Raw genomic sequence first — 25560 nt, forward strand, 5'->3', positions numbered from 1 at the left:
GCTTTACATAAAGATGTGTGTATATGTAAAAGTGTGTATAGATATAGATTGATTGGATAGAAGGAAGAATGTGATTTGTGATGCTGAGCTGATTCTTCAGCCTGGCAATCCTGCAAACATCCCTAAGAGTCATCTTCCAGCAGGGAAAAAAAAAAAAAAAAGATTGTTGGATATTTTTTTTTCCTCCCTGTAACAACTGCTATCCATAGCAACTAAAACACTCATTGAAGCCATATCATATCTGAATTCATGCACAGAGAAACGACCATCACCCTCCCTCATTTTCCCCGCAGCTTTCAGGGTAACCCCCACTACTTACAATTGTGAAGTTCATAACCTTCAGAATCCAGATGGTCATAGCAAGGTTCACCAGGATTAAAATCATTAGGAGCAGCACAAAGAAATAGAGGCATCTCTTCCTCCAGCCATAAATCCCCACTTTGTATACCTGGGGTCCTTCTGAGGTCTGCATGGTGCTCCTGTGCGCGTACTGTTCCTGAGGCATCTGAAATAATCACAAAAAAACAACCACGTGTATTAAGCAGCAAGACAAATCCAACAATAAAAACTGCTGAGGACTTGTGTCTGTGCCTGTTAGAGGTTTAGTTGTTTGTTTGGTTCACCCCCCTCTTTCAGTTTACCAGCTGGGCAGCACCTTCTTCAATCACCTTGGTTCTGCATTATTTTTCTTGCTGCTTACTCTATGCAGTACCACACTGAGAAAAATTTATGTATTAGATGTATATATTTATAAACACACATAAGCACGCTGTCTAAAGGTATCCTATGGAGATCACTCTCAAATGACTCTGCTCACCGCCCCAGGTTTTGCAAGGCTGGCACTCCAGGGCCTCGAAGGATCCTGAGGGGAAAATTCTGCATGCATTTGGTAAAAGAAGTTGAGTTCAGCAGTTTGTTTTGAAGATGCAATATTACTTCTCAGAGGCTTTAATTCAACAACAACAAAAAATCATCTCAAATAAAATCATTTCTTACAGCCAAAGAAAAAAGGCAAAGGGAAGACGTTTGTCTTTTTCTCCCCACCTCCAACTTCATTAACCAAATAAACTTGAAGCACAGAGTTCTCCAGCTGCCGCAGCCCTAATAAATTATCCACAAATATCTACACCTATTTATCAAGGACTCTGACACCCTGGACAGGCAGGCACAGCACACCAGGACAACACTGGAGCCAAAAGCAAGGAAAGGGGGAAGGAAGGAAACCCAGTGCCAAGGAAACCAGAAGGGTTATTTGGTGCAGCAGCATCCCCATGAGAAGTTTGCTTTTCAGTCTCCCATGGCCAATGTGAGCACAGCCACCCCCGTGCACCTCGGTACCCAGCTTGCTGCGGGCAGTCGGGGTCTGGCTGCCTGCTGCTGATGAAAGGAGACAGAAGCATTTAAATGGCATTACAACCAGAGAGGATGGAGGGTGGTGAACGGATGTTCCTATGGAGGCGTTTTTGCCCCATGAATATAAGCGTTCACCTTCTTGCCCTCCACATTTGGAGTGTGGAAAGCCACTTTCACAGGCTTCCCCCCAGGGAACAGCTTCATACATTTTCAGACTTGGCCGCACAGGCTGATGATATCAGATCATCTCTAATAACGTGCAGTTTGCTGGATATTTTGAATTTGAGACTTTAGACAGATAAGAAGCCACCAGACACATTCCTGTGCTACTGATTTAACATCACGGGCTTCTTCCTCAGGGTATCTGGCATCAATGCTTGCATTCAGTGAATTACAAAAATCACAAAACGGGGAAACAATGCGAGTTTCTCTCAGCGGGAGCGTGATCCATAAGGGCAGAACAAAACAATGCTAAAAATAAGATGCTCATTGATAGCAGCTTGCATTTGTTTGTTTGCCATTAGTTTCAAAGTTTTTCCTTACTTTCAGAGGAATTCACTAATAGCTTCATATTCCAGCATCTAATAAAACACAGTGTGCAGTAGGCAATGGCGCAGAGCCCATTGCAATGACATAAGGCGAGTTTCTCCCTAGCACAACTTTTATTCAAGCACTGCTTTCAGGATGAAGTTAGCACTCTATCTTTGTTGTCCCAGTGCTGAAGCCCACACAACTGGGGCAAGGCCTACCTGAAGAACCAGTAACTTTCCTCCCCCCTGCCAGGCTGAGCTCCCTTCTCTCAAACAAAGGGCTTTCACGTGCTCACAGAACTACAACCCCAGTAACATGAACCTTAGCCAGCTCTTCATGCCTGCAAGCCTGACTTTTTTTTCCAGCTTTCTTGGTGGGTCTAAAAAAGGGATCTTACATCCAGCCACAAAGCATGCTTCACAACCCCAGACTATCCTGGCCCCAGCTAACACATCCTTAGCGTGGATAGGCTCAGCCAATTCAGCATTAAAGATGCATCACAGAAGAAAGGTATGTCTGTACTGAAGAGCAGTTTTCCTTGGTGTAAGTGGGCTCACCATAAATCACTTCTGCTGTTTGGACCAACTGGGGTACCCATCTCTGTGCTGCAAAGCCAGCCAAAGAAATGGTAGACCGAGAGCTTTTGACAAGGGGGCACAAAGCAAGTTGCTCGCAGCAGATCCAGCTTGGTTTTCATGGGTCTTTTGGCTCACAGATGCTAAATCAGCAACTGTAAACTGTGGAGGGCTTTGCAGCAGAGAGCTTGCCAGAAGGGAGGAGTGAGGTCACAAACAAATACATGCGCTTGGAGAAAAGCAGGCCTTTACACTGCTACAATCACTCAGCTCCTGTGCAAGGGAAACCTTAAAAAACAATAAATTACAGTTTCCACTACCTGAGGGAAATTATAACAACAACTACTGTACAGTCAAGGATTTTATTGCCTAATATTTTAACAGGGGATCCTGGAGAGTACATATTAAATGCAGCCTCTCCCTTGGAGAAAATGAATAAATTGCATGTCTAACCCTCTCACATCTTGAAAGGGGTCCGACCAGTACAGAACAGTATGAAATACCCAGCTCAAGATATTTATTGCTAAACTTGTTTATTCTTTCTCCCCACCTCCCTTCCTCCCACTCCCCCCCCCGCAATCACGAGGACAGCAAAAACGCCACGTTCAGGTGGGGGAAAATTTTGCAGACATCCAAGGAATTTACAGGAACAGAACATAACCACAAAAAGCAACCTGCATCCACGCAGGAGCCTGATCTTGAGAATTTCTCTGGTTTAAGTCAAATATTTAGCTCACAGCTGCCCTGACAACTGAAGTACTACAACACACATGGTGAACATGACCTAGTAATACAGTATAAATTTATACCAAGAAAATAACATGGGAATCATAGATGGGATGTTCCCTCTATATAAGCTCTCACACAGCTACACTTAAAGCTATATATGATTTCTAGCTAGCATTCCTTCCTGAAACGTGGCTACCAGACAAAAATGCTCATGTTTGTAGTCTTCAGCAAGAGATGAAAGAGTGATGGACGATGAGTGCTGAGGTCTGTTAAACAAATGTGTAGGCTAACGAGGACTGTAAGGCACCTGCTCAAGGAACAAGCAGCACCCACTATCAATAATCTGCTCTGTGCAGAAGAAGCACGCTAGTCATAATTTACACTTTAGCAACTTCGCTTGACTCAAACAGTATGAAGACATAACCAGGAAATTAGGCACCAGAAAAGAAGTATTACTGTGAAAGGACATCCAGTGTTTCATTTGTAAGGTACACCCCTTGTTCAATTACTGAGCTAAGGGGAAAGGCTGCTAGTTGCTTAATGGGATTCTTTTATTAGGAATTGCTACCTAATTTCGTAATAGCTATGAAAATAAAATACTGAAGCAAATATAGCAGGGAGAGGCACTATTTCCCTAAAAGCCAGGCTTGAAAGCATCTGCCTGCCATGAGAGGACTTCCAGCTATACGTGTGCCATATTGGACTGACTACCAGTGCCACATTTACCATACAGAAATACGGGATGCCAAATCATCACAGTTTAGCCACAGACAGCATTACCATGACTACAAAAGCATAGCCTGGAATCTGGGAACTCTTCAAAGAATTCTTGCTGAAAAAAAAAAAAAAAAAAAGGATAACAAGTTTTTGCACAATAGCTGTACACAGAGTCCTTAGATACAAACACCGCAAACAGAACCCAATCCAAAATCCAGCCCAGGCAGATAAACTATTCATCCTTTGACTTTAGCATACCTTCGAGATCCAGTCCATGACAAGCGAGATTTATCCATTTTATTAAGACCACCAGAAGAGTAACAGCACTGCATCCCCTGATCCATGCTGACTGCTTGCTGAATTCTTCTGGCAAAGAACCTTCAGCACATTCTTTCAAGTAAAGCTGAAATCAGTCTCAGCTGAAAGGCATCACAAGTCAGAACTGGCACCGAGTTTCCAAAACTCACATCAGATGCCGCTAGTTAAGGCACGAGAAGCCACTAGGTCTTCATCACATGGCCTCGTGCCCTTCCACCGCCTCCTCCTGCCCTTGCAGTAACATCTCGCAGGCAGAGCACTGACACAACCTGGATCACCAATTCATCAGAAAAAAAGGTTTTATGTGCACCAAGACAGATAAACATCTTTCCCTTGCAAATACCATAGCTGTAATGTTTCTCGGCTATGCCAGCTCTGTGTGCTCAATGAGGGCTATCCGAGAGGGTGAGGCATAACGAGGAATCAATAATGTTTCTATGCCATGGGGGTTTCTTTGATCAGTGTTTAAATCACGTGTGTTTAGTAATAGAATACTTTTAGGCTGAAAGGGGATTCAGTCAGGGAAGGTGCCTTCTCCTTTTCAAGTCCACTTGAAATTTACTGCTGGAAGTGCTCTAGAGCTCATCGAAATGACTCGCTGCTTCACAGACCTAGAGCTCCTAAGTCCTATGCAGCTGACACAGCACCTCTTCTCCCTTGGTGTAGTGTGTCCCCAGCCAAAACGCCAACCTCCCCGCTGGCACTGCAGCACTGCTGAGGCCAGTCCAAGCTCAGTGACAGCGGCTGAGTCCGTGCCCATTCCCTGCTGCGTGGGGCTGCGTCCCCACTCCTCCTTGCACAGCCTGAAGGTGGGGATGCGTCAGGTTTGGGGAAGGTGGCACAGCAAATGTGCTGGTGCGCTTGCTGAAAGTTTGCCTGGCTGCCTGCTTGCATATAACCGAGGTGTAACAGCTTCATCAGAAAAACGAAGAGCATCCGACCCCAGGCTAATATGTATCATGGTGATAGGAACACATTTATAGAGATGAGAGAGATGGGCTCAAATTCCCTTGGGCCTTGGACCTACATCTCCCACATCTGCCCTCTCTTTGTATCCATGTAACCGACATCCTTTGCTTTTTGAAATAGAAACCTTTTCTTTTGGGCTAAAATGAGAAAAAAACCTGCAGAGGTGTTCTCTGTCATATCACTGGAAGGCAATGTACTTGTGTTCACTAGCTCTAAATGCTCTGCAGATTCAACCTCTTTAATTTCTCTTTCTTTTATCTGCACACTATCCACCAGGTTCAAAACAACAGACATTTCTGGAGCATGACTGAGAACAAAATTTGGCATGAAGAACACTTTTTTGAGCCTTCTATCAACAAGACTTTTTGCCTCTTCACTCCCCATAAAACTCTCTCTCAAGCTTGACACCCCCAGGTCTGTTATTCCACTAGCATTGTGACCCAAAAGTGATTTATGGTCCCCAAAACTGAAATCTTCATTCTGTGCTTGTCCCTCTGCTTCTGTCAATACTTCCCATTCCTCTACATGTGGAGCAGGTTCTCCCAGGGGCTGTGAAAACCATTAACAGTCAACACACATTTCTTGGGTGTCATGGCAATGTGATACACATACAGAGAGACAAAAATCAGAAGGAAATACCTTAAATAATGCTTTCTTCTTTTCTGACTAGTTTCTCTCATCAGGGTACATCACATGTAGGGTTTCTCAAACATCCAGCCTGATATTTGCACATCAAAAATCTTTGCTTGGTCTGCACAGTCCAACAGTCCTCTAAGAAATACATCTTTTGTCATTCTCACCTCTGAAATATCTCTAGGAAACTGGACTCACTCAGCACAGGGAGCTGGGGAGACCATGAGGATTCATCTACCAATAAAGCATCTCTGATCCAGATCCCTCAATGCTTGAGGTACTCCCTACCTCTAATGCCTTGAGAGCTCGTGTAATTTCCCCAGTCACCAGGGCTGACAGCATTTCAACAAGAAATTCAGTGAGGGCACCACAAAAGCCTCAGTTTATAAACCAGGAGCTTTGAGAAGATGGACTGAACAAAAAGCTGAGCATGGGGCTTCTGCTCTGCTCAGTTGCTGCTTTGCATTCAAGGAGCACTTACAGCAAAAGCGATAAACATATTAGATTTTGCCTGAACAAAACAAAGTAACAGGCAGCTCCATCTCTGAATAGTCTCTCCTAAACCAAAGGTGGTATTTTAGCCTAAAGTGCTGCAAGAGTCTGTGAGCAACGTGATGTTACTATTGTTTCTCTTCTCCTGAGAAGCAAACATGTCTATTTTCTTACTTACGAGTGTTTCTTCCGAATTTCAGACTTTTTCTTGATAGCTACCTTGTCTTGATATTTTTCTTTGTCAGAATTAAAGAGAAAATGGAAAGAAAAGTTAACAAGGAAGAAAAAAATGACTTCAGTGAGTTATATATTGAGCTAGCCAGCAAAGAATGTCTTTCACAAAATGCCCCCCAATTTGCAGCAGTACATTCACACTGCATGCAAACATCGTCCCGTATTTGCTGCCTCACACGCTGGTTCCTTTGCACTACTCAGATGATGTGAAGCAATCATAAGCCTATGTCCGTCTGTGCCAAGTTTATAAAAGCTCTTTCCCACTGGAGTGTCTCAAAGCAGGATGATCAAATATGAGAACTACACTAAAATAGCCAGCAGCAGGTGTGACTACAGGGGGCTGCGGGAACAGCGAGAGGGATATAATCAACTGAGTTTGAATCAGAAGGCAAGCTACAGGAGGTGATGCTTTCCAGACTTCTGCCCCAGCACACTCTCATCCCACAGTATCAAGAAAAGAGATATGACTTGTAGGAATGGGCAAAGCAGGATCATAATATGGATTTATATGGCTGGAACCCAACCAGTGTGGCACAAAGCAAGAACTGTGGGCTTGAGCACGTGCCAAGAGCCAGAGCAAAGTCTCTGCAGTGATCCTGGATATATGCTCTCTAAAGTTAAACCTCGTTCTGCTGCATCTTCCCTCCATATAATGTGCTTACTGTGCTCATCCATTTATTCATTTGCACAGACACACTTGCTTCCTACTTTGCTCTTGGGAAGGTCCAGGACAAGGAACGCACATTGTAGGGTGTGCCTGTGGCTCTCTCATCTGTGCGCTTGCAAGAAGATGGGATCCTCCACTTTCAGCTTATAGATTTAAGATCCTTGTCCACAGGTGCACATGCATGCACACACCCTTCAGTCTTTCTGGACACAGAGCAAAGCTTGACCTGGGTGGGGATGCAGAAAAGACATCTCTTGCAGAGGGAGGCCCAGGAGGAGCTGCCAAAGATAGGGAGGAAGCTGCCATCTCTCTTGATCAAATCCAGCCCAGGGCATTGCAAAGAGCTTTCCCTCCTCTGCCTGGACTCACCTGTGTCTCCAGCAGGGTCCTGTGAGAGCATGGAGTATAGCAAACAGCCCACCTGGATGCTCAGTCATCCCAAATCCAGACACTGCACCCCTAAAGCCGGGAGCTGACAGGCATATTCCTGCCCGTCCATCTCTCTGGCTCTTCAAATGTCAGATGATCAGATTTGTGAGGTAGGATAATACATGATCAGAGGCAGAAACTTGATTTTTTCTTGTTTTTAAAATAAGCTTCTACCTCGCAGTGAAGAAGTTAACAGGCAGTCTGGGTGCCTGAATTAACAGCTGCTGAGATAAGCAATAAAGCTCCAAGTCTGCAGGGTAAGATGGCAGGCTGTGTAGGCTCAAACAGTCCACGTCATATGAGAACTTCATTTAACACAGCATTTTCACCACAGGTGTATTATCTGCAAAGCAAGCTTTGAGCCTCTTCATTTTCATCATATGTCTCCGTCTTCTAGAGCTCATCTCCGTCCTTCCTCTTATAACATTTTCCCTCATCAGCCTCCAGGAAACTACCTCCACCCCAAGCCAACAAAGCCCTGACTTGGTTCAAAACAATCCATTTCAGCTGACCAGCACTTTTACAGGACCAAACAGGTGTGGTAGCAAGATGCTCCCAAACCCCTTTCTTCCTTCCCCTCCATCACGCATATAATGTTTACATTTGCCAGACGTTATTCCCCTTAAAGATCTATATCTACTGAATCTTGCTGCATCCAGATAGGGTTTGCAGCCTACTCGAACCTGCTGTCCTCCCCTGGAGTTACCCTAGGTACGTGCTTCCCCAACGTTACAGGGAGAAAGCTCTCACCCTGTCCCTCACTGGATCTGATGCACTTTGGTGGCCAGCCTCACCTTGCCACTGAATGTTTTGGATCACCAGACTGAATGACTATTTCGGTCCCGTACACATCGTCCTGCTGGATGTGGGAAAAGCAAACTGTGGGTCTTCCCCCACGAGTCCAGCCAGAAACACTTAGCGCTGTCCACCTCTAAAATTTAATGTCCTTAATTCCTTGTTGAAAGAAAAAAAAATGGAAAGAAGTTTTTTTTTTTTTTTTTTTTTTTGTTTGTTTTTTTTTTCAATACATTAAATAACTTTGCTATGAAAATCCGAGGAGAAAGCACTGGGATAAGCAAGAAAGTTTCCGAAGCTGCGAGAGGCGGACTCCCCCTGACACCTCCACCAGCCCCGTCGGACGCGCTGTGCCTGAGCTCCCAGCCCCGAGGCTGCCTTATAAGGTGGGGAGATCTCTGCAAGGCGAGGCAGGCTTCAGTGCTGCAACTAAAGGGATGAGAGCCCTGCCTAATTCTGGCAGGCTCCTAAAGAGAGTGAGCTTTTTATCTTGTTTCTTAAGTTATCTGGGGAAAGAAATGAAGATTAGAGGAGAGGCTGCAGATAGATGAGGCACTAAATTAATGTTTTTCCTTCTAATCTGCAGTATGTAGTTTCTGACTGTGCTGTCTGTTGCAATTTGCTAGCGTTTTATAAAACACAGAAATAATAAGCGTAGAAATCACAAGGCAATGAGTTACCCAACGAGTGCCTCTCTGCCCAGCCTGGCCGCACCAGGTGACAGGGATAGTCAGTAACTGCCTGATAACCCCCGGACAAACGCCTTCAACCCATCAAACAACTGTAACACAATGTACATATAAATGTATTTAGCCTGACTGAATAGCATTTTTTATTAAAATCTGCTAGTGACACACGGTACAGAGCCAAACTTTCAGTGGCTTCAGGTTATACGCAGATTTACTGCCCCAAATGCCCGGGGCTGGGAGTTATTCTGTCACAGCGCTCACACAGCCAGAGATGCAGCACAAGAGTTGCTTTGCCTGCAGAATTACCACTGAAGCAAAGTTAGCCAGAAACCAACACCCAGCCTTGAACTCCTCCGATCCTTCAGCAAATATGCCAAAGCTACACATTCTCCACTTTCTCACTAAACAATGCTCTGAAAGCAAGAAGGCTCTCTGCAGAAGCGCAGCCGCGCAGCAAATCCGCCCGGCCGCCCCGGGAAGGAACAATGCGGCTCTTACCTCTCTCTCGGTGGGAGATGAAAGCCCGGAGCCACGCTGGAGGCTCGGAGGAAGATGCAGCACTGCTTTCCGAGCCGCACGAGGCCTGGCCTGTGCTCATGAGCTGCCCCTGTCAGATTTTCCACCAGCAGAATTGCAGCCAAGTCCCTGCCCATGCCTGAAGAATTTCCTGAACAGCATTCCCGTTCTTTTTCTAACTGCTTTGAAACCACAGTGTCTGTACTTCAATAAGGCTTTGTCAGGCCAAGTTACAGCTACTGGTCTGGCTCCAGACAGCAATTGAAAACACATGTGTTTTGCATTAAAAGCCCCCTTCTCTGCATACACATTCGTACACAGACACCCCTTTCTGCACTCAGGAGTCTGCGTGGCTTGTGTTTGCAGCTATTCTGTTAATTTCTAGCCATTTCTGTCTAAAAGAATAAAAAGGTTATGCTGGTAGGGATTTTCTTTGGGAAGAAGGAAAAGGGGTAGGAGGGATTCCCTACCACAGCCCAATCTCATCATTTTTTGCTGGTATAAGTGGTCATGGGTGCCTAGGTTAACAGTCAGCTGAGCCAAACCCCAGTAAGCAAGGAAACACAGGAACTAAAATTGCAATTCACCACCACTCTCCTCTTACCTTTGCCTCTGCCTCTTCTAAAAATGGTGAGAAAAGAAAGCATATTTTTAGCATCTCTAGACTCAGTTCAGCACATCAGGACTGCATCCTAATCTTGACACATAGTCCCATATCTGCTTATACTAAAAATAATACAACTATTTTTGAGTACTTTCATCCCTCTCTGCTTTCCAGCTGTCCTAACCCTTTAAAAATATTTTAAGCACCTTGCATTTTTTTTTTCTTTTTCTCAAAGAGCATTAACATTGCTCCGGTGTTGGCTTAAGGAAAAGAAATAGAAGATATAGTGTTATACCTTTAATCAGAACGGGTCCCAGTTCTTAATATCTGTAATCATTTCCAGCCAGCACCATGGGTCGAGGCAGCGAACATGAGCTCTGCAGCTCGAGATGCCCTGTGCCTGGCATGTGCCTGTGAAGCAGAGCCAGAGTAGATGTGGAAACGCACATGGATGTCCTCCTTATTCCACCACAGCTAAGTCCCACCAAAGATGAAACACAGCAGCAGAGTTGTCAAGGTAACAATATAGAAAAGAGACAGTTTAAAGAGAGAGAGTTATATTTTTTCCCTCTTAATGTTCCTTTTCAAAACCGTGCACTCCACTTCTATCAGGTTATTCTGTTCTGTGATTTACAGAGGTGCGGAGTCTGGATGAAGTGTTTACAAGAGACAAGTAGAGCTGGGGATTGAAAACAGAGCGCCTTGTGGATGGTCTGATCCAGGGCTCGTTGAATGCGGTAGAAAGCCTATTACTTTCCATGGACTTTGGATTAGGTCCACAGCCAGGACTTACCCAGCAAGAAGGAGAGATCTGTACTGGGGACAAGAGCTCACAACACACGCAGGATGCCCGTATGGCTGACCTGCCCTACTTCCTCCATCCAACCTGTTTTAAGAGCTACAGTGGTAGCACCATGCATGGGTTTTGTCTGCACCCTGTCCTGGCCCCAAAATGCCCATTTCTTAACTCCTGCAAAGAGCCACGCGTTGCTTGGCAATATTGCCAAGGTGCTCTGGCAATGTGCATGGCCAGATTTTGACAGCCTGGATGAGCACCCGAACCACACCGACTTCAGCAGGAAAATACATGGAAGAAGATGATGCTTTGCAGAAGAAACGGCAATAGGAAACCACCTGATCCTTCTGCCTCAGTTTTCAGGACTATAAGCCAAGCAAAAGGCAGGCACGCAAGCCGACAAACACAACCAGTGGTGATAGCGTTTCAGATTTATTTGCACAGCTTGTGAGGAGTCAGTTTGTGCCAGAACAGAAACCACAGACTCTTGGATCACAAATCAGGAGAGCATCGATGTAGCTAAAAGCGAGTCTCCTAAACAGGCTACAATGGCAATGATAATATTCGTTGGCTTGGCAGGCAGTAACGGCTGAAACCACCAGCGCCGAAAGTCTTTGGAGTCTCTTTGTATAAATAAATTGAAATAGAAAAATATGAGCTGCAGATTCACGTAATTAGATTTTCAGTTCTACAAGACAATCGGGCATCTGCAGAGCTGTTTGCAAGATGATAGCAGTCCTTGCCTTCTGCTTTAAATTTCCCCATGGCTTTTGTTCAGCAAACCAGTTATGTCTGGTGACAGGCAGGAACTTCAGTGGATCAAGGTATGTGTTTTACGTTAAGCACATGCTTTGGTGCTTTGTGGTCCAGGGCTTCTTCTGGCAGCCTGGCTCCCAGCAGGACTAATAGTCAGATCAGTTACCACATGGCAGTAGGGTACTCTGAAATTACTCAGTTCTTTATATAAATACGGTAAATCAGTGGTTTTCAAATTTATCTCAGTGTGGATCCCTAAATATTTGCCAATGGTTGTGCATACCCCTTCAATAATTTCACAGAGAGAGATTTCCAGATACTCTGCGCAAAACTCTATTTTTCTGTCATTTTTCACAGTTCCCTGGGGAATGGTCCACAGGCCTCCCATACATCTGTGGGCTGGAAACTACCGCTGGAGATAACTTAATCCCTTATTAAAAATGTAAATGATCTCTTCTGTTTATGTGCTTTACTTACTAACTTCAGAATATTTATACGAGCTAACAGCGTGCTGGCAGGTAGAGATGTAGGGAGGTGACAGCATTAATATTGCATTTTTTCCATTGGCATAATTAGTAGGCCAAGTCTATAAATATTTACATTAAATCTGTCAGGCATCACATCAACCTCACTGATAACTTAAGGGTGTCTTACTGTAAACTGCATTAATGTCTAACTATTTTGTCATCAAGTAACACATAAAATGCTCCTTCAAGCTAAGCCACTTTGACTAGATTGTTTTTATCTCTTTCTCATTTGGGTATGGGGTTTAAAGATGCTTCAAGCATCAGAAGTGTGGGTCAGGGACTGCTCTTTTTTCTATCACTGAGCTATTATCTGTATTACTGCCAGTGCTACCAGAAATATATGAACCTTGCAAGCGTAAAACTTAAGTTGATGTCGACATAACTATCTGCATAACTGCTATTATTTGTCAGTTCTGGCAAGGTTATGAGGATTAAAAACAAAAAAAAAAAAGAAAAAAAAAAAGAAGAAAAAAAAAAAGTAGCTACTAGAGCTCTTTGGGAAGATAAAAACAAATTAACCCCCCAAAGCTCCAATAGCTTTGCAGCTGGAGATTGCAATGCGTAGGAACTTCCACTTGGTGCAGGAGATCCCCTCCACCAGATCCATGAATTTCTACACCAGGAAATTTGTGAGACCTGCAGCTTGCACATTCACACATTTTGTTCCACATGCCTCATGCTGCTGTTCTCTACCACACCTTTCTGCATCTTTTTCTTGGCAGCAGGAGCTACTGGGAGGTTACTCACAGCACCAAGTCCAGGTGCCACCAGAGTCACAGCAGTTGGCAGTCTGCTGTGTGCCCTGCAGCCATCCACTCCTGGCACTTTGCTTCGACCTCCCCTGCATTAACCCGGAGAAGAGGGCTCCTCCAGGAATCACAGAAATTAACCTAACCTCCTTATCTAGCCACTCAGCGTTAGTAACCTCAATATTCAAACAGACCAAAACCAGACATAAAGTGGACTGGAAACACACCCAGTAACACCAGTTTTTAACACTGGCAAAAAGGACTCAGAAACAGGAAAGCTCCTTTTCCACCATTTGTACCTGACCTGCATTTTGCCTTCCAGCATTTTCTGGATGTAGCTGAAAATGATTTAATATTTACTGTTGACTTAGCAATATACATAACTAATTCTGTTTAACTGATAATATCTATTTGCATGCAAATCAAAACTCACAGGATTTTCATGCTACGCACATTTCTAGGGGCTTGCTAAAGCATTCCCAACACCTTCCTAAGAAAAGCAGTGCCAAACAACCAAGCAGAAAGTAGCAGCATGTAAACGCAGGTGTGTGTGCACCTGGACTAGAGGAAGAATTCAAAATGAAAATTTTAATATCTGAACGAGATAATTAAGCAACTCCTTGTATGAGCTTTTTCTCCAAATGACTTTTTTAATCCATTCAGTCTCTTGAAACATCACAACCAAATAAATATAAATGTTCACATGTTTTTAAACTCTAAATTGAAAGAAATTATCTGCCTAATTATTATTATTTTAAATCATACTCAGCCTTGGACTCCTGTAACAGATCTCTTGCGTATCCATGTGTACAGGGAGAATTCAAGACTCATTTCAGCTTCATTTCCTTAAATGCAGAATTAAGGTAGCTAATGGATTAGAAAGTTAACTCTTTGGGGCCAGGAACAGCAAGCTGCGGGAGGGAAGCTATGGGCACTCCTCACAGATTTGCCCAGCCCTGAGCATTCAGATGGGACAGAGGGCAACCTAGTGACAAAGGAAGGGGAAGAAGGGGATGCCAAAATTTGTTTAGCTAACGGCAGTAGTATTAGGATAGGAGTGGTTCATCACGGGGCAAAAACCCTTCTGGGTGTGTGTGCATTTGTGCAGAAAGGGAAGGGAGCTATTAGCAGGTAATCCTATTCAAGGGCTGCAGCTGCGACTGGATGAAGGCACACAGGTCATCAGGTAAGCGCACACAGGGCAGAAATGGGTTTGCCAGACAAGTGAAAAGGAAATGGGAGAAAAAGAAAAGGCACTCGTGGTGTGTATGTGTTTGGAAGGAGCTTGTTGCAACTTGTGCCTGGAGACCAACCGACTGCGTGCACCCAACAGCCAGCTGGGGAAGCCAGACCTGGAGCATCTTCATCCTCACCCAGGGCTCTAGTTTCTTCACAGATAAACATGGCTACATTTTAGTAGGAAAATGTAAATATGGCACTGGTTGTGAGATACAAGATCTTCTAGTTCCCTGAAACTAAAGGCAAAGAGATGAGGAGGGGCATGGGGATGACACCTCTGTGGCCCTTCTCTCGAAGGCAAGCATTCAAGAATCCTCTGACTATCGTGGAGATGGGAAATTTCAGTAATGGCACAAGTGACCCTGAAGAAGAAACCTTGCTTCACATGACACTGAGTTATTTAGATAGGTGTTCTAAATTTTGCCCCTTCTGTTGGAGTTTGCAAACGGCAGTACGACAGTAACAGAAACCAAACAAAAAGTCTAAGTTTTATGATCATTTTACAGGTGAGCTGGGGAATGGGAGATCAGGCCAATAGTCAGTGCCACTTGCACAGGGCTAAAAACACAAGAGAAGTTCAGGTGAAGGGTGCAAGGAAGTGAAGGACTGAAGTCCTATGAGAGGCCAGACCCAGAGAGCTGTTGCTCGGGGTTTGGAGTTTAGAAAAGGTGCCCGCACATCTCTGCCACTGCTAAAATACAAGGATCGAGGTGACAAAAAGTCATCACCAAAGGCAGAAATCTTACACGGCACAAGCTCAGGAGAGCTGAAGAACAGGGGGAGGGAGGATGGAAATTCAATTCAACTACCTACCGTGCCAGAATAACAGCAGGCTCATGCATAATGTTGCAGGGGTTGATGTGTAACACCTGTACTGAGAGCAACCTACTCCTAATGGCTGTTTTCTCCTTAGGGTCTGGGACCTGCAAACTCCCTGAGCCCATTTGCAGACTGTAGCGCACCTCATCAGAAAGCTCTGTGCCACGCTCCTTTTTCCACAAAAGCAGCAGCAGTGTTTAACTGTTGGCCAAAGAGACGCAGCCAGGACCACATCCAGCCCACCCCCCGACCCCAACCAGTGCTTTGTAATTATTCTGATGATTTCAGCCATTTGCAGGCTCTTCGCAGAAATAATTTAAGGCCAGTAGAGCTAGTTAATAGGTAAAATGGAAAGTGTTCCTTTTCATTTCTCTGGCAGCACTAATGTAATTATCCTGAATCATTCTCAAACTACGTGGGCTGTAATTTCAAGGCAATATTACTATTACAGAGCCCTGTTCTTCCAGCCAGCATGTGTCATACTCCCCATCCAGAAGTTATTTATCAACAATCAGAAAGGTCTTCATTTACAAACAATAGAACCTCTTCATGTTTAGCATGACGAGGAAGCAGAATGGATGTCACCGTGCAAAGGCGTACAACTTCCTTGGCTGCTCCCTTTCTTATGGGACTGGCACAAGAAACACAACAAAGAAAAAATAACCATGAGGATTAATTTCATACAGACATAAGAGCAAATATGCAGTTGACCAGACCAATAATGATTCTTTTATTACAGTCTTAATGGTACCCAAATTTATTACTCTTATCTGAGCAGCCTCACCTTTAGTTCTTTCGGAAATCAGGTTCAAGGCACACAGCTGCTCTCTAAGCTGCAGCTAGATGTACACCCTAACAACGACAAATCTTCACCTTAGCCTGCTATCATCATTTTCGGGGGTGGGGAGAGTTTCAGTTTCTCTGCCAGGTCTGTTGTGATGGGGATTTTTGCAGTAGGGATTGCCATGCTGCTTGCATTTAATGTAGAGAGTACTTGCTGGTCAAGCAGAGCAGTTTATCAGTCTCTGCTCGCAGACTTTTCCTTTCCACTCCTGCCTATTTTTATTTCATCAAGAAAGAAGCTCTGCTTGTTCTTACATTTAGGCGTCCTATTATATCACAAAGTTTAACACCACCTGATGCACCCAAATTTGGCTGTACGAAACAATTTTCATAGGCAGCCTGTCTTTTACAAAGCAATTAGCAGGACTCGCAGAACACCAGGAAGGCAGACTGTCGGTCTATAAACAGCCCTGGCCACGGCCACCTGCTTTAATGAGCTGTGCTATGCCAGTCTGGATACCGAGACTTCTCCATGATTGTGGAAGCCCCCTGAGACGGGCAGCAGTGGCCTTCACACACAATATCTGAGCCAAAGGAGAGCTCTTGCCCTCCCCTTCCCATAACAGCGCTAGCTGCTCAGCATCAGGCTGAAGCCGGATGCACAAATCCACACTAGAATATGAAGCAAGGAGACAGCAGTTCTAGTAATCAAAGTTATGAACGATCTTTGGCCAAATTTTGCAAATTCTTTCTCTCTGCTTATATCCTGCAGGAGGTGATAAAACACATACTGTTCGTAGAGTAGCTCACGACAGTGTGCAGACACTTGGATGTAGCAGAGTGAAGAATTATTATGCTTATATAAAAATAAATGCACACATGCACATAACACTCACATATTTTGAGTTTCAACAGAAAATGAGGGGGAAGCTTTAGAAAGCAAATTAATAGGAACATTAAGCTAAACTGAGACCGTGTGGAATGTGTGAGACAGAGGGAAGAAAAAAAAAGATGTAATGGTCTGAGAAATAAAAGCATGTTTGTACATCACTAATCACACTGACCTTAAACCCTGCTAGAGAATTCAATATGGTAGAGGCATATCTGTGAGGACCACGAAAAGGACACTGCAAAAATTCCAGACTCAGAGTTGCCTACAGAAATCTAGCCGATGGCCTACCAATCTCAGCATCTTTGCTTAAGTTTGGCAGGAGGTCACAAAAGGAAAAAAAAACAACAAACATTCAATTGGGAAATCCCTTTGTCACTGTAGCTAATTACCCCTTAATTTCCGAGAGGATTCCTCATGCCTTTCCATACATGACCAGTTTCTTGGAGCCTAGCCTGGAGGGTTTCTCATGTGGCTCAACAGCAGCCATAAGGGCCGGAAAGTCCAAGAAAGTTGATGAGACCATTTGTACTTGGGTCTGCTGTTCTTTTCTGAATGTTTATCTAATTCAGCAGCTGGTAAGGCTTATCCCTCATTCCAGTGTCAGTGAAGGCTGCTGCTCCCTTCCAAATCTCCGTAAACCAAAGGCTCACTCTAAGGATGAGTGTAAAAATGTGTGGCCCTGAAGAGTATGGGAGACAGAAGGAAGAGCGAAACAAATGTCCCGTCCCTTCCTCTGCAGGGCTCAGAGTCAAAATTAATTCTGTTCTTGGCACCATCTTTTTTTCCTTTAACCTTACAGTTACGGTCTTGGATTACCTGTGAGCACAGCAGCCCCTGGATCCTCCAACTATACTGCAGAAATCTTTACTGCAGAGCTGAAGGAAAGGAACAACTTTCACCTTGCAATGTTCACTTCTATATGGTAGACAAATGACTGGTTCATTGTTTGATTCCTTCCCTAACCAGGTGAACGTACCCTATGGTTTGGCAGCCACAGAATCTTTTTTCCTTAGTAGGACGCAGGGGAAATCTTGTCTCATTCGTATATTTTGGAGTGAAATTTCGTCACTGCTGTGATTAATGTTAACATCATTTCTGCCCTAAATTCTCCATTCTTTCAGGCTAAAAATATCCTCCTGGATTTCCTGATGTTGTCTAACAAGAATCACAGAGGGATTGAGGGCAAGGAGAGAAGAGGAGAGAGAGAAGCTTCGTGTCTTGCACCCAGCCATATTTTTTGAGCAAAGTAGCTGTCAGGAAGTTGAGAGTTGCTCCTTTTAAAAATCTGAGCAACTTCACCTGCCTGTTTTTTTCTCCCCAAAATGAAAAGCAAACGTTAATCTGGATGCTTCTCAAGAAGTAGCATAGTTTTCAAGGTATCAATCACTCAGAGATATATTTACAATTATACTTTATCTCTGTGAAGTCACTGACTGTTGATTAAAAGAGATTATTTGATTTTGTCTATTTTCCAAGTGCCCATGTGGCTTATTCTTGTTGTTCAGAAATGTCCTCCCCTCTCTGTTTCTGTGGGTTAGAGTAAGCTAGAGTAAACTTTCCCTCTAAAGCAGGAAATATGCAAAATGAAGAATTAAATCTCCCACATAAACCATTTCCAAAGGCAAAGATGATCTAATAAAAGGCTTAATGTTTTTGTAACTCCTTTCCTTACAAAAGATCAGCATAAGGAGAAATCAGTGCAGGCATTTGTTCTCTATTGTGTGTGAAAATGTATACATATACTTAAGTAGCATGATATTAAGGAACAAAAAATGTATTGTTACAGTGGGTTAGATGTGAATTCTGCAGCAACAACTCCTATCTGACAGGGGCAGGGGTTAAGTGTTTCTCAACATGCTGCTCTAGGAAGTGAGCATCTGCCCCCTTGTATGAAATAGCAGCGCCCTGCATTCGCATCAACGCTGCTGAGCAAAGCTTCCCCCTTTCACCCCTTCAGCTATTTATCATCATCAGAGAAAATCTGAAGCAACTTAGCACCGTGTTGCAGCAGTCTCCATGCCTGCTGCCACACAGAGGTTAAACCAATCTCCCTGCAACGGAACAGCAAAGCCAGTGCATTTCTTTTAACCTAAATCATCCAGGTAGTTAGGCTCTAAAGGAGAGCAGGTGGGGGAACGTGCGTGTTTACAGGGAACGTGGTCTGGAACAGTCCCCGAATTTTATGGGTTTATCATCCTGCCACATAAACTTTCTCCCAGTAGGGCCCCTTTTCACTTACCTGTTTTTATTATTCTACAGCTGGAATTCCATGGCAAATCTCTCAGAGGTTAACAGGCCTGTCCAGAAAGCACAAGAAACGGCCCTGCTACAGTCTATGAATTTTAATGCTGTACATTACAAGTGTGCTATTTTTATATCCGATAGCAGTCCACAATCAGTAGTATTTTGGTAACTGTGTACGATATGACAGAGGCCAAGGAAAGGTGCAATAACAGTTGTAAGACAACCTGCCTGCAAATAATAATAGAAGACCACCATAAAGACTGCTAGCTTTGGAAACCAAGTAAATCTTTTGTTATAGCAGACCTGCTCATATTTCAGATGGTGACCCCCATGTGAAATTAGTCAATCTTTCCTCAATGGGTTTCAGAAAACCCCATTGCCGTCTTCCTATGAGAAATAACACCTTTATGCTGAAAGTTACAGGTTGTTACAGGCAAAAGGGTAGAAATACACCCACACACTTTCCTCATCTGCTGTACGCTCAAGCTGTCTGTGTATTTTGCAGCAAGGAATGCTTGCAGGCACTGAGACATCTCTCAGGCGCATGCTTTTTAAACTAACATGTTTTAGAAGCTATTACAATAATAATAATAAAAATAATGGTTACCAGAATATGTGTTGCATCTTTTCATCCACTGCAGTGCAGTGAATAGCAAATCTTTAAGTGATACTTAAGCCCCATACATCTCGGTAAAGGGTATCTAAGCACCTTATGAAGAGATATTGTCACCAGGCTAAAATCAGCCCCCTTCAGTTGGTGGTGATGCAGTGAACCCTGAACATGCTTAAATGCTGGAGTAAGGGCATTTACTAAAGCAGCCTTGCTAAGGCTGAGTAACACTTGACTCTTACCTAGGAGCAGCCGACCACATCAGCCTGTGCAACATGAGCACAGCTCTGGTTGTCATCCATGGCTGTGTGAGCTGCTGATCGTGTAAAGTGGAGCCTCCTAGGTCAGTGGAGCAGTCCATCAGGCTGCAGCCCCTGTGCAAGCAAAGCGCTTTTACACATGTTTTAAGAGCCTTGTCTAACAAGGCATTTTGTATGACTCAAATTACTTACAATGCTATCCACAAACAACTGGAGTAACTCATGAATAAAACCCTTCAGTGACTTCTTTAAACAAGGTCCAGAAGCCAAACAGCCTTACACTTTCTCCACCTTTTTATCTACTTAGTAATCTTATCCAGGTTGCCTGTTCGATCTCTTTCCAACCTTAATGCTGTGAAACAGTAAGGGCCAAACTCCCAAACTCCCTAGCTGGAGGACAACTCTCTGCACAGGTGAGTCCAGGCACTGAGGCATCCAGGCACAGACCATGCAGGGTCTGGCAGGTCTGCAACGTGGTAACACCCTTACACCAAGGACCAGAGCTAGGTTAGCCTTACCTATCCTATTTGCATTCCTCTATGGAAATGAACCCAAGAAGTCCTTAATGATAAAATTTGTCACAATTATGTTCTGGCATCTCTTTATAATTTTCCTAACTGCTTCACTCTCAAGAAAATGTAGTTGAAAATGCAAGAAAATTATGCTGATGATTTGCTCATTATTAGATGGATTCAATAAGGTCTGGCATTAGGATGTTCGACACCTATATACTCCTAATACAAAATTAATCTCAAAGATATCTCTATCATTTTTACTGCTTTGCGATCAAGCACATCTGATCTGGCAAGGCTCATCTTCTATAAACAGATGCCTCTTGGGGAATCTTTAAAATCATTACTTTATCCACAAAACAGTTCCTTAGCACTTCATTTTTCCCTGCTACTACCGTTATGTAAAGCTTGGAGAATAATGGGCTTAAGCCTGTTAAGAAAAGAAAACGATGATGAAACTGGGGATTTTTGTTGGAAGCATGATTGTCTATCAAGAAAGAAGTCGTATTTCAGTGGTGGAAAGAAGGAGGAGGGAGAATAATCAATAATCTCATGGCCCACTCCTCCAAATGTCTCAGCCAGCACTTCTAAAAAGTTTGCTAAAAACGTTAGTTGCTTCTTGAAGCTAAAAGCAAGAATGAATATGTACATCTCAGCACAAATGACTTCTTACCTAGGGAGCACTGATGAAGCTAAAGCTACTGGTAGACTCATAAACCTGACTGCCATAATTCACCTGTGGATGAAACTTTCATCTCCTCATCCAGACAAAGAAAATCCCTAGGAGGAGATAGACAGAAATAATTGCCTGTTTTCCTATGCAAAATGGCCTTTGTGTCATGGAGGTCCCATTAAGTCCTATAAGAATGCGTATATGTACTAAAAAAAGATAAAGGATATTTATGAAGCTCATTTTCCCTGTCTTCCCAGAGCAGTCTGATGTGTCTTCAACCCCGTGCATAAGAACCTCCATTTACTACTCTGAGTATCTGATCCTTCTTTTCTCTGTGTGAGAAATTTTTCTTCTTCCTTCAGAGTACTGTCCTCATTTCTATGCCAAAAGAATGTGAAATAAATGTGGTACCGCATACAAACAATGCAGAATATGACGGGGCTTCTAAATTCAGCCTAAGATACCAAGTTTGTTTTCTTTGCAAGTGATTGATGCCCTCTAGAAGAAATAATAATTATATGGCACAAGGAGGAGGAAAAACAGGCATGTTGAGTGATACAAGCGTTTAGTCAAAACATAACTGAAACACCGAGAAAAAAAATGCTTCAGAACCGCTCAGATTGAATAAGACAGCATTATTATCTGTAAAATGGATGAAAATAAAAGCCCTCCAATAAGAAAAGGACTTAAGAAATTTGTTATACACTAATGCCATCTACCAGACATCAGTGGAAGTAGCAGGAAAAAGTCAAATGAAACAGAATACAACAAAGATTAAGTAAGGTTTTGCTCAGAGCCCCAAGACTTTATCAAGCACTGAATTCAAAATCTTGTTCTGCCTTTTCTTTTTTCTCTGAGTAAGGATTTCAGGGCATTTGTGAATGCAAATATTTATCACTTCTTCTAATTTACAAGGCTTCAGGAAAAAATAAATAAATTCCCCTTCCAACACAACTTTGAGGCAGAACATATATTTACAAGACTTTGAACTGTCATTATTCTTCTCCCACAAGCTGCCACTGCCTTATGCAAGGAGAAAAAAACAACTTAATTTTTGTCAAATTCCATGTCATCTTGGTGCCTCTTCAATCTGCCTTGACTATCTTGATCAGTGAGCCTTAGCTCAGCATGCTTCGCAAGTGGCCGCACTGTCAACACAACACAGCTCTTATCTGCATGCACAGACCCATTTCCAAGGACTGCCTGACAACTGTAAAGGTGTTGCTACTTTTCTTGTCCCAACGAGCCTCAGATTTAGAACCAGCTCCGTAACACCCCCCAAGGACTTGTGCCAGACATTAAAAAGGCAGTTCCTTTTCCAGGAGAAAGATGAGCTCCTTGGGTTGCCTCCTAGACCTGTTCCTCCCTTCTGTCTTCAAAGCCATGCCTTTTGCACTAAGACAGAAAGATGAAACAAATGAGCCCCAAAGGCAGCATCACTCTCAAGAGTGCTTCTGTGTTATTTTAGAGAACTGAGAACATCTGTGTATGCTCTCATCTTTGGGAGACTGCAGAAAATTGCTGCTGAATCCTATCACATCAAGATAGCTGACTTGCACTGCCAGGGATGCTTTGACTTCTCTCTCTGTGCCCTTCCCCTGGCAGTTCACCTTTGTTGGCAAGCCCAAGGCAGTCAGACTGTGGGTCACACTCAGTGTGGGTCACACTTGCAATTGCAAAGACAGTTCCAGCTTGACCACTTCTTTGGCCAAACTTTCTCAAATCGCTGATCCAACCCTCATTTTGCGTACACCTTCAAATCATTCCCTAACTCCGACTAGGAAAATTCTAGAAGTGGTCTGAATTATTTCCCTCAATCAACAGCTCTTGTCTCAGGGTTTGTTCCCTTTTGCAAAATTTCCAGCCTCTGATAATACTTTTGTAAGTCTGTTTGTGAAGGCTTCAGCTCATGTTGTGGGACTTGCTTTGTGTAAATCTTTATGGATTCTTAAATGTGCATGTCCTTCACAGCAAAGCAGAAAATCATGAAATCGGTTGGAATCCACATGTATGAAATTCTGGTTGTCCTGCAGTCTGTGCATAATAAAGGCCAAAATACATGAAAAGTAGGTGGAATTTTACATTAGAAATCCATAAACATCACAGGACACTAAAACTTTTATAACTGTGACAAGGAATATCAGCCATGACCCTGTCATTAGCATACTTACTTTTCAGAACCTGAAACTAGTCTGGTTTTGGTATCCTCCAATTTTTCTTTTGGCTATCCACCAGCAGTAAACAGCAGATGCCTGTTCAGTCTCAAAACAGTGAGAAATGGCTGCAGCTACAAAATCTGCCACTGCGGTGCCATGGATATGGTCTCCATCTGCTGATGTGGGCACAGGTATACACAGAAACTGGGAGATGGACAAAGCAATATGTGAAACCAGCAGAGCATGAGGTGGACGAGAACCATTTTGAGAGACCAGAGAAGACTTGCATTTTAAAAGGAGCATCACTGTCTATGTATCTGTTATTTCAGACACCACCTCATTCCTTCAAGTAAGTAAACCCCACCAAGTCCTGCCCAAAACACTTTTAGTCCTTGATATATTTTAGGAAAATCTTCCAGCAACTCTGACAGTTAGAAAAAAAATCTAATTTTATGTGTAAACACATTCAGATCAATGACGCCTCTTTGCGTAACATTTTTTTTTTTTAATTGCTGTAAAGAAGCCTTCCAGACGTATTTACAAATACTAACTAACAAAGGCACTATCCAGAAACTCTGCCAGTATTTGCCTCTTTCTGATCTCCCAGAAGGACAGAAACAAGAGCTACTTAGCCACCACCTTCAGTCTGTCTCTACAATGGAAAGGTTCAAATGATGAAGCTGTTCTGAATAGCCACTGATTAAGAAATTGCAGCAGTGCTAGGAGTTGCTGTTGATTCAAGGTGAGAGGAGTCACACTGAGCTGGAGTTAGTTGGCAACGTACAAAGAGGAATTTCCATGTTGTCAAAAATCTTCCACTGTGCCTGATTCTGGCATTATTTCCTACTGGCTTGTTAAGAAAAAAATGAGCCCTCATCACTCTCCTCTGGTGCTTCCTTTGCTCCCTGGATGAATATTCTGCAAGTGCAAATAAAATGTTCAACAGCAGCAATTTATTTTCTGTCTCTTACAAAAGAACTGCAGGTAGCGAGGCTTTTGTATTCCATGCTAGCAGCAAGTGGGTTACAGCAAAGCCTCCCTGCCAGGACTGAGTTCCCCTCCTTCTTCTGTCTTTTGCTGGCTGTGAGACTATAGCCATAAGGCACAAGGGCCATTTTAACATGGCACTGGTTTCCCTTGTTTTTCCTCATCATCTCTGCTACTGTAAGTGCCTGCATGGCAACTAGCAAGATGTAACCATGCATGAAACTCGGCCCTGGAGGTCCAGACCCATGTTTCTGACCTGCAAAAGGTAGATACACTGTAAGCAGTCCCAAACTGGACAGAAGGAGGAGGATCTGTGTGATTATTGCAGTACAAGTCCAGGGCTTAGCCAGCCCATGTCAGAAGAGCAGAGGCATCTTCACAAAGATTTATTATCCCCCCCCCACCCCCCATGTTGGGCTATTGAGCTTCCAGATCCTCAGAGTTACAGTTATGCCTGAGACTCCATAAGCTATTTTTTTCTCCCTCCAAAATGACAAGCATGCAGAACAACCATGCTTTAGCCTCCTCTCTCACATGCTTTAGCCTCCTCTCTCACAGAACAGCATTCACTGCCTCACTGTTTCACCTATCTGTTCTTTACTACAGTACTGGCAGCGCAGGGGTCAACAAGACAATTATTTGAAGGAAAAGCATTTCCAATAAATCAGCAGATAGCAAAAAGGAAAAGGCACTCGAGTAATTTTTTCATTATACTCTTGGCTTTAAGCCATTATAAGGTAAATCACCCAAGTCATGTTGCACAGACATTTCAGAAAGGACAGTTACTTAAATCACCGTGCAAGCTATACCCCTTGTTTTGAACGGAGAATCCTGCTTATTTCGCATTACACTTTATGTCCTCTTAAAAGTTTTGAAAATGAGAGCTGAAGTCAAAGCTAGAGCTGTAATTCTGCTGCAGATGGCACAACATGGCATTGGCCTCAGTGTTGTCCTCACAGTCCGCTTTCCCTCCTGTCCCAGACCTGACAGCAGCATCCCAGCCAACAGACATACACCACCTATTTTGTTCCCATTTGGTAATATACACTGCAGTAATGCTGTCCAAAGAAGGGACAATTAGAAGGGATGATTAGTTTTTTTTTTTTGTTTGTTTTTGTTTTTACCTGCACAAGTCTGCTGAGCGTGTGACGTTCATTAACCCTCTCCCTGAGTTTTCACATTCATCAGCCTCAGATACTCACTCACCAGTCACTGGCTTGTGGCCTCCCAGCAAACAGGGACAACTGCAAAGATGTCTAGCCTCCACACTGGAAAGACTCTCCTGGTTTGAATTATTTCAGAGCGA

General features: G+C 43.5%; 1 protein-coding gene across 9 annotated transcripts in view; it reads right to left on the minus strand.

Moving 5' to 3' along the window:
- The window catches only part of SGCD (sarcoglycan delta), a 208737-nt gene that overhangs the window by 132322 nt on the left and 50855 nt on the right, over nt 1–25560 (minus strand). The window contains exons 1-3 of one of the 9 annotated variants that reach the window (XM_035338267.1): nt 4164–4264; nt 449–505; nt 320–337 (exon numbers count right to left, since the gene is read on the minus strand). In XM_035338267.1, coding sequence (XP_035194158.1) covers nt 320–337; nt 449–505; nt 4164–4181 — 93 coding nt within the window. In that variant the 5' untranslated portion in view covers nt 4182–4264. Of the gene's footprint in view, nt 1–319; nt 506–4163; nt 4270–9629; nt 9899–10546; nt 10568–25560 lie in introns of those variants that run through there. The other 8 variants (XM_035338268.1, XM_035338265.1, XM_035338271.1 and 5 more) reach the window with 8 other exon arrangements.

The sequence above is a fragment of the Oxyura jamaicensis genome, chromosome 13 (genome assembly GCF_011077185.1).
Source record: "Oxyura jamaicensis isolate SHBP4307 breed ruddy duck chromosome 13, BPBGC_Ojam_1.0, whole genome shotgun sequence".
Classification (NCBI taxonomy): Eukaryota; Metazoa; Chordata; class Aves; order Anseriformes; family Anatidae; genus Oxyura; species Oxyura jamaicensis.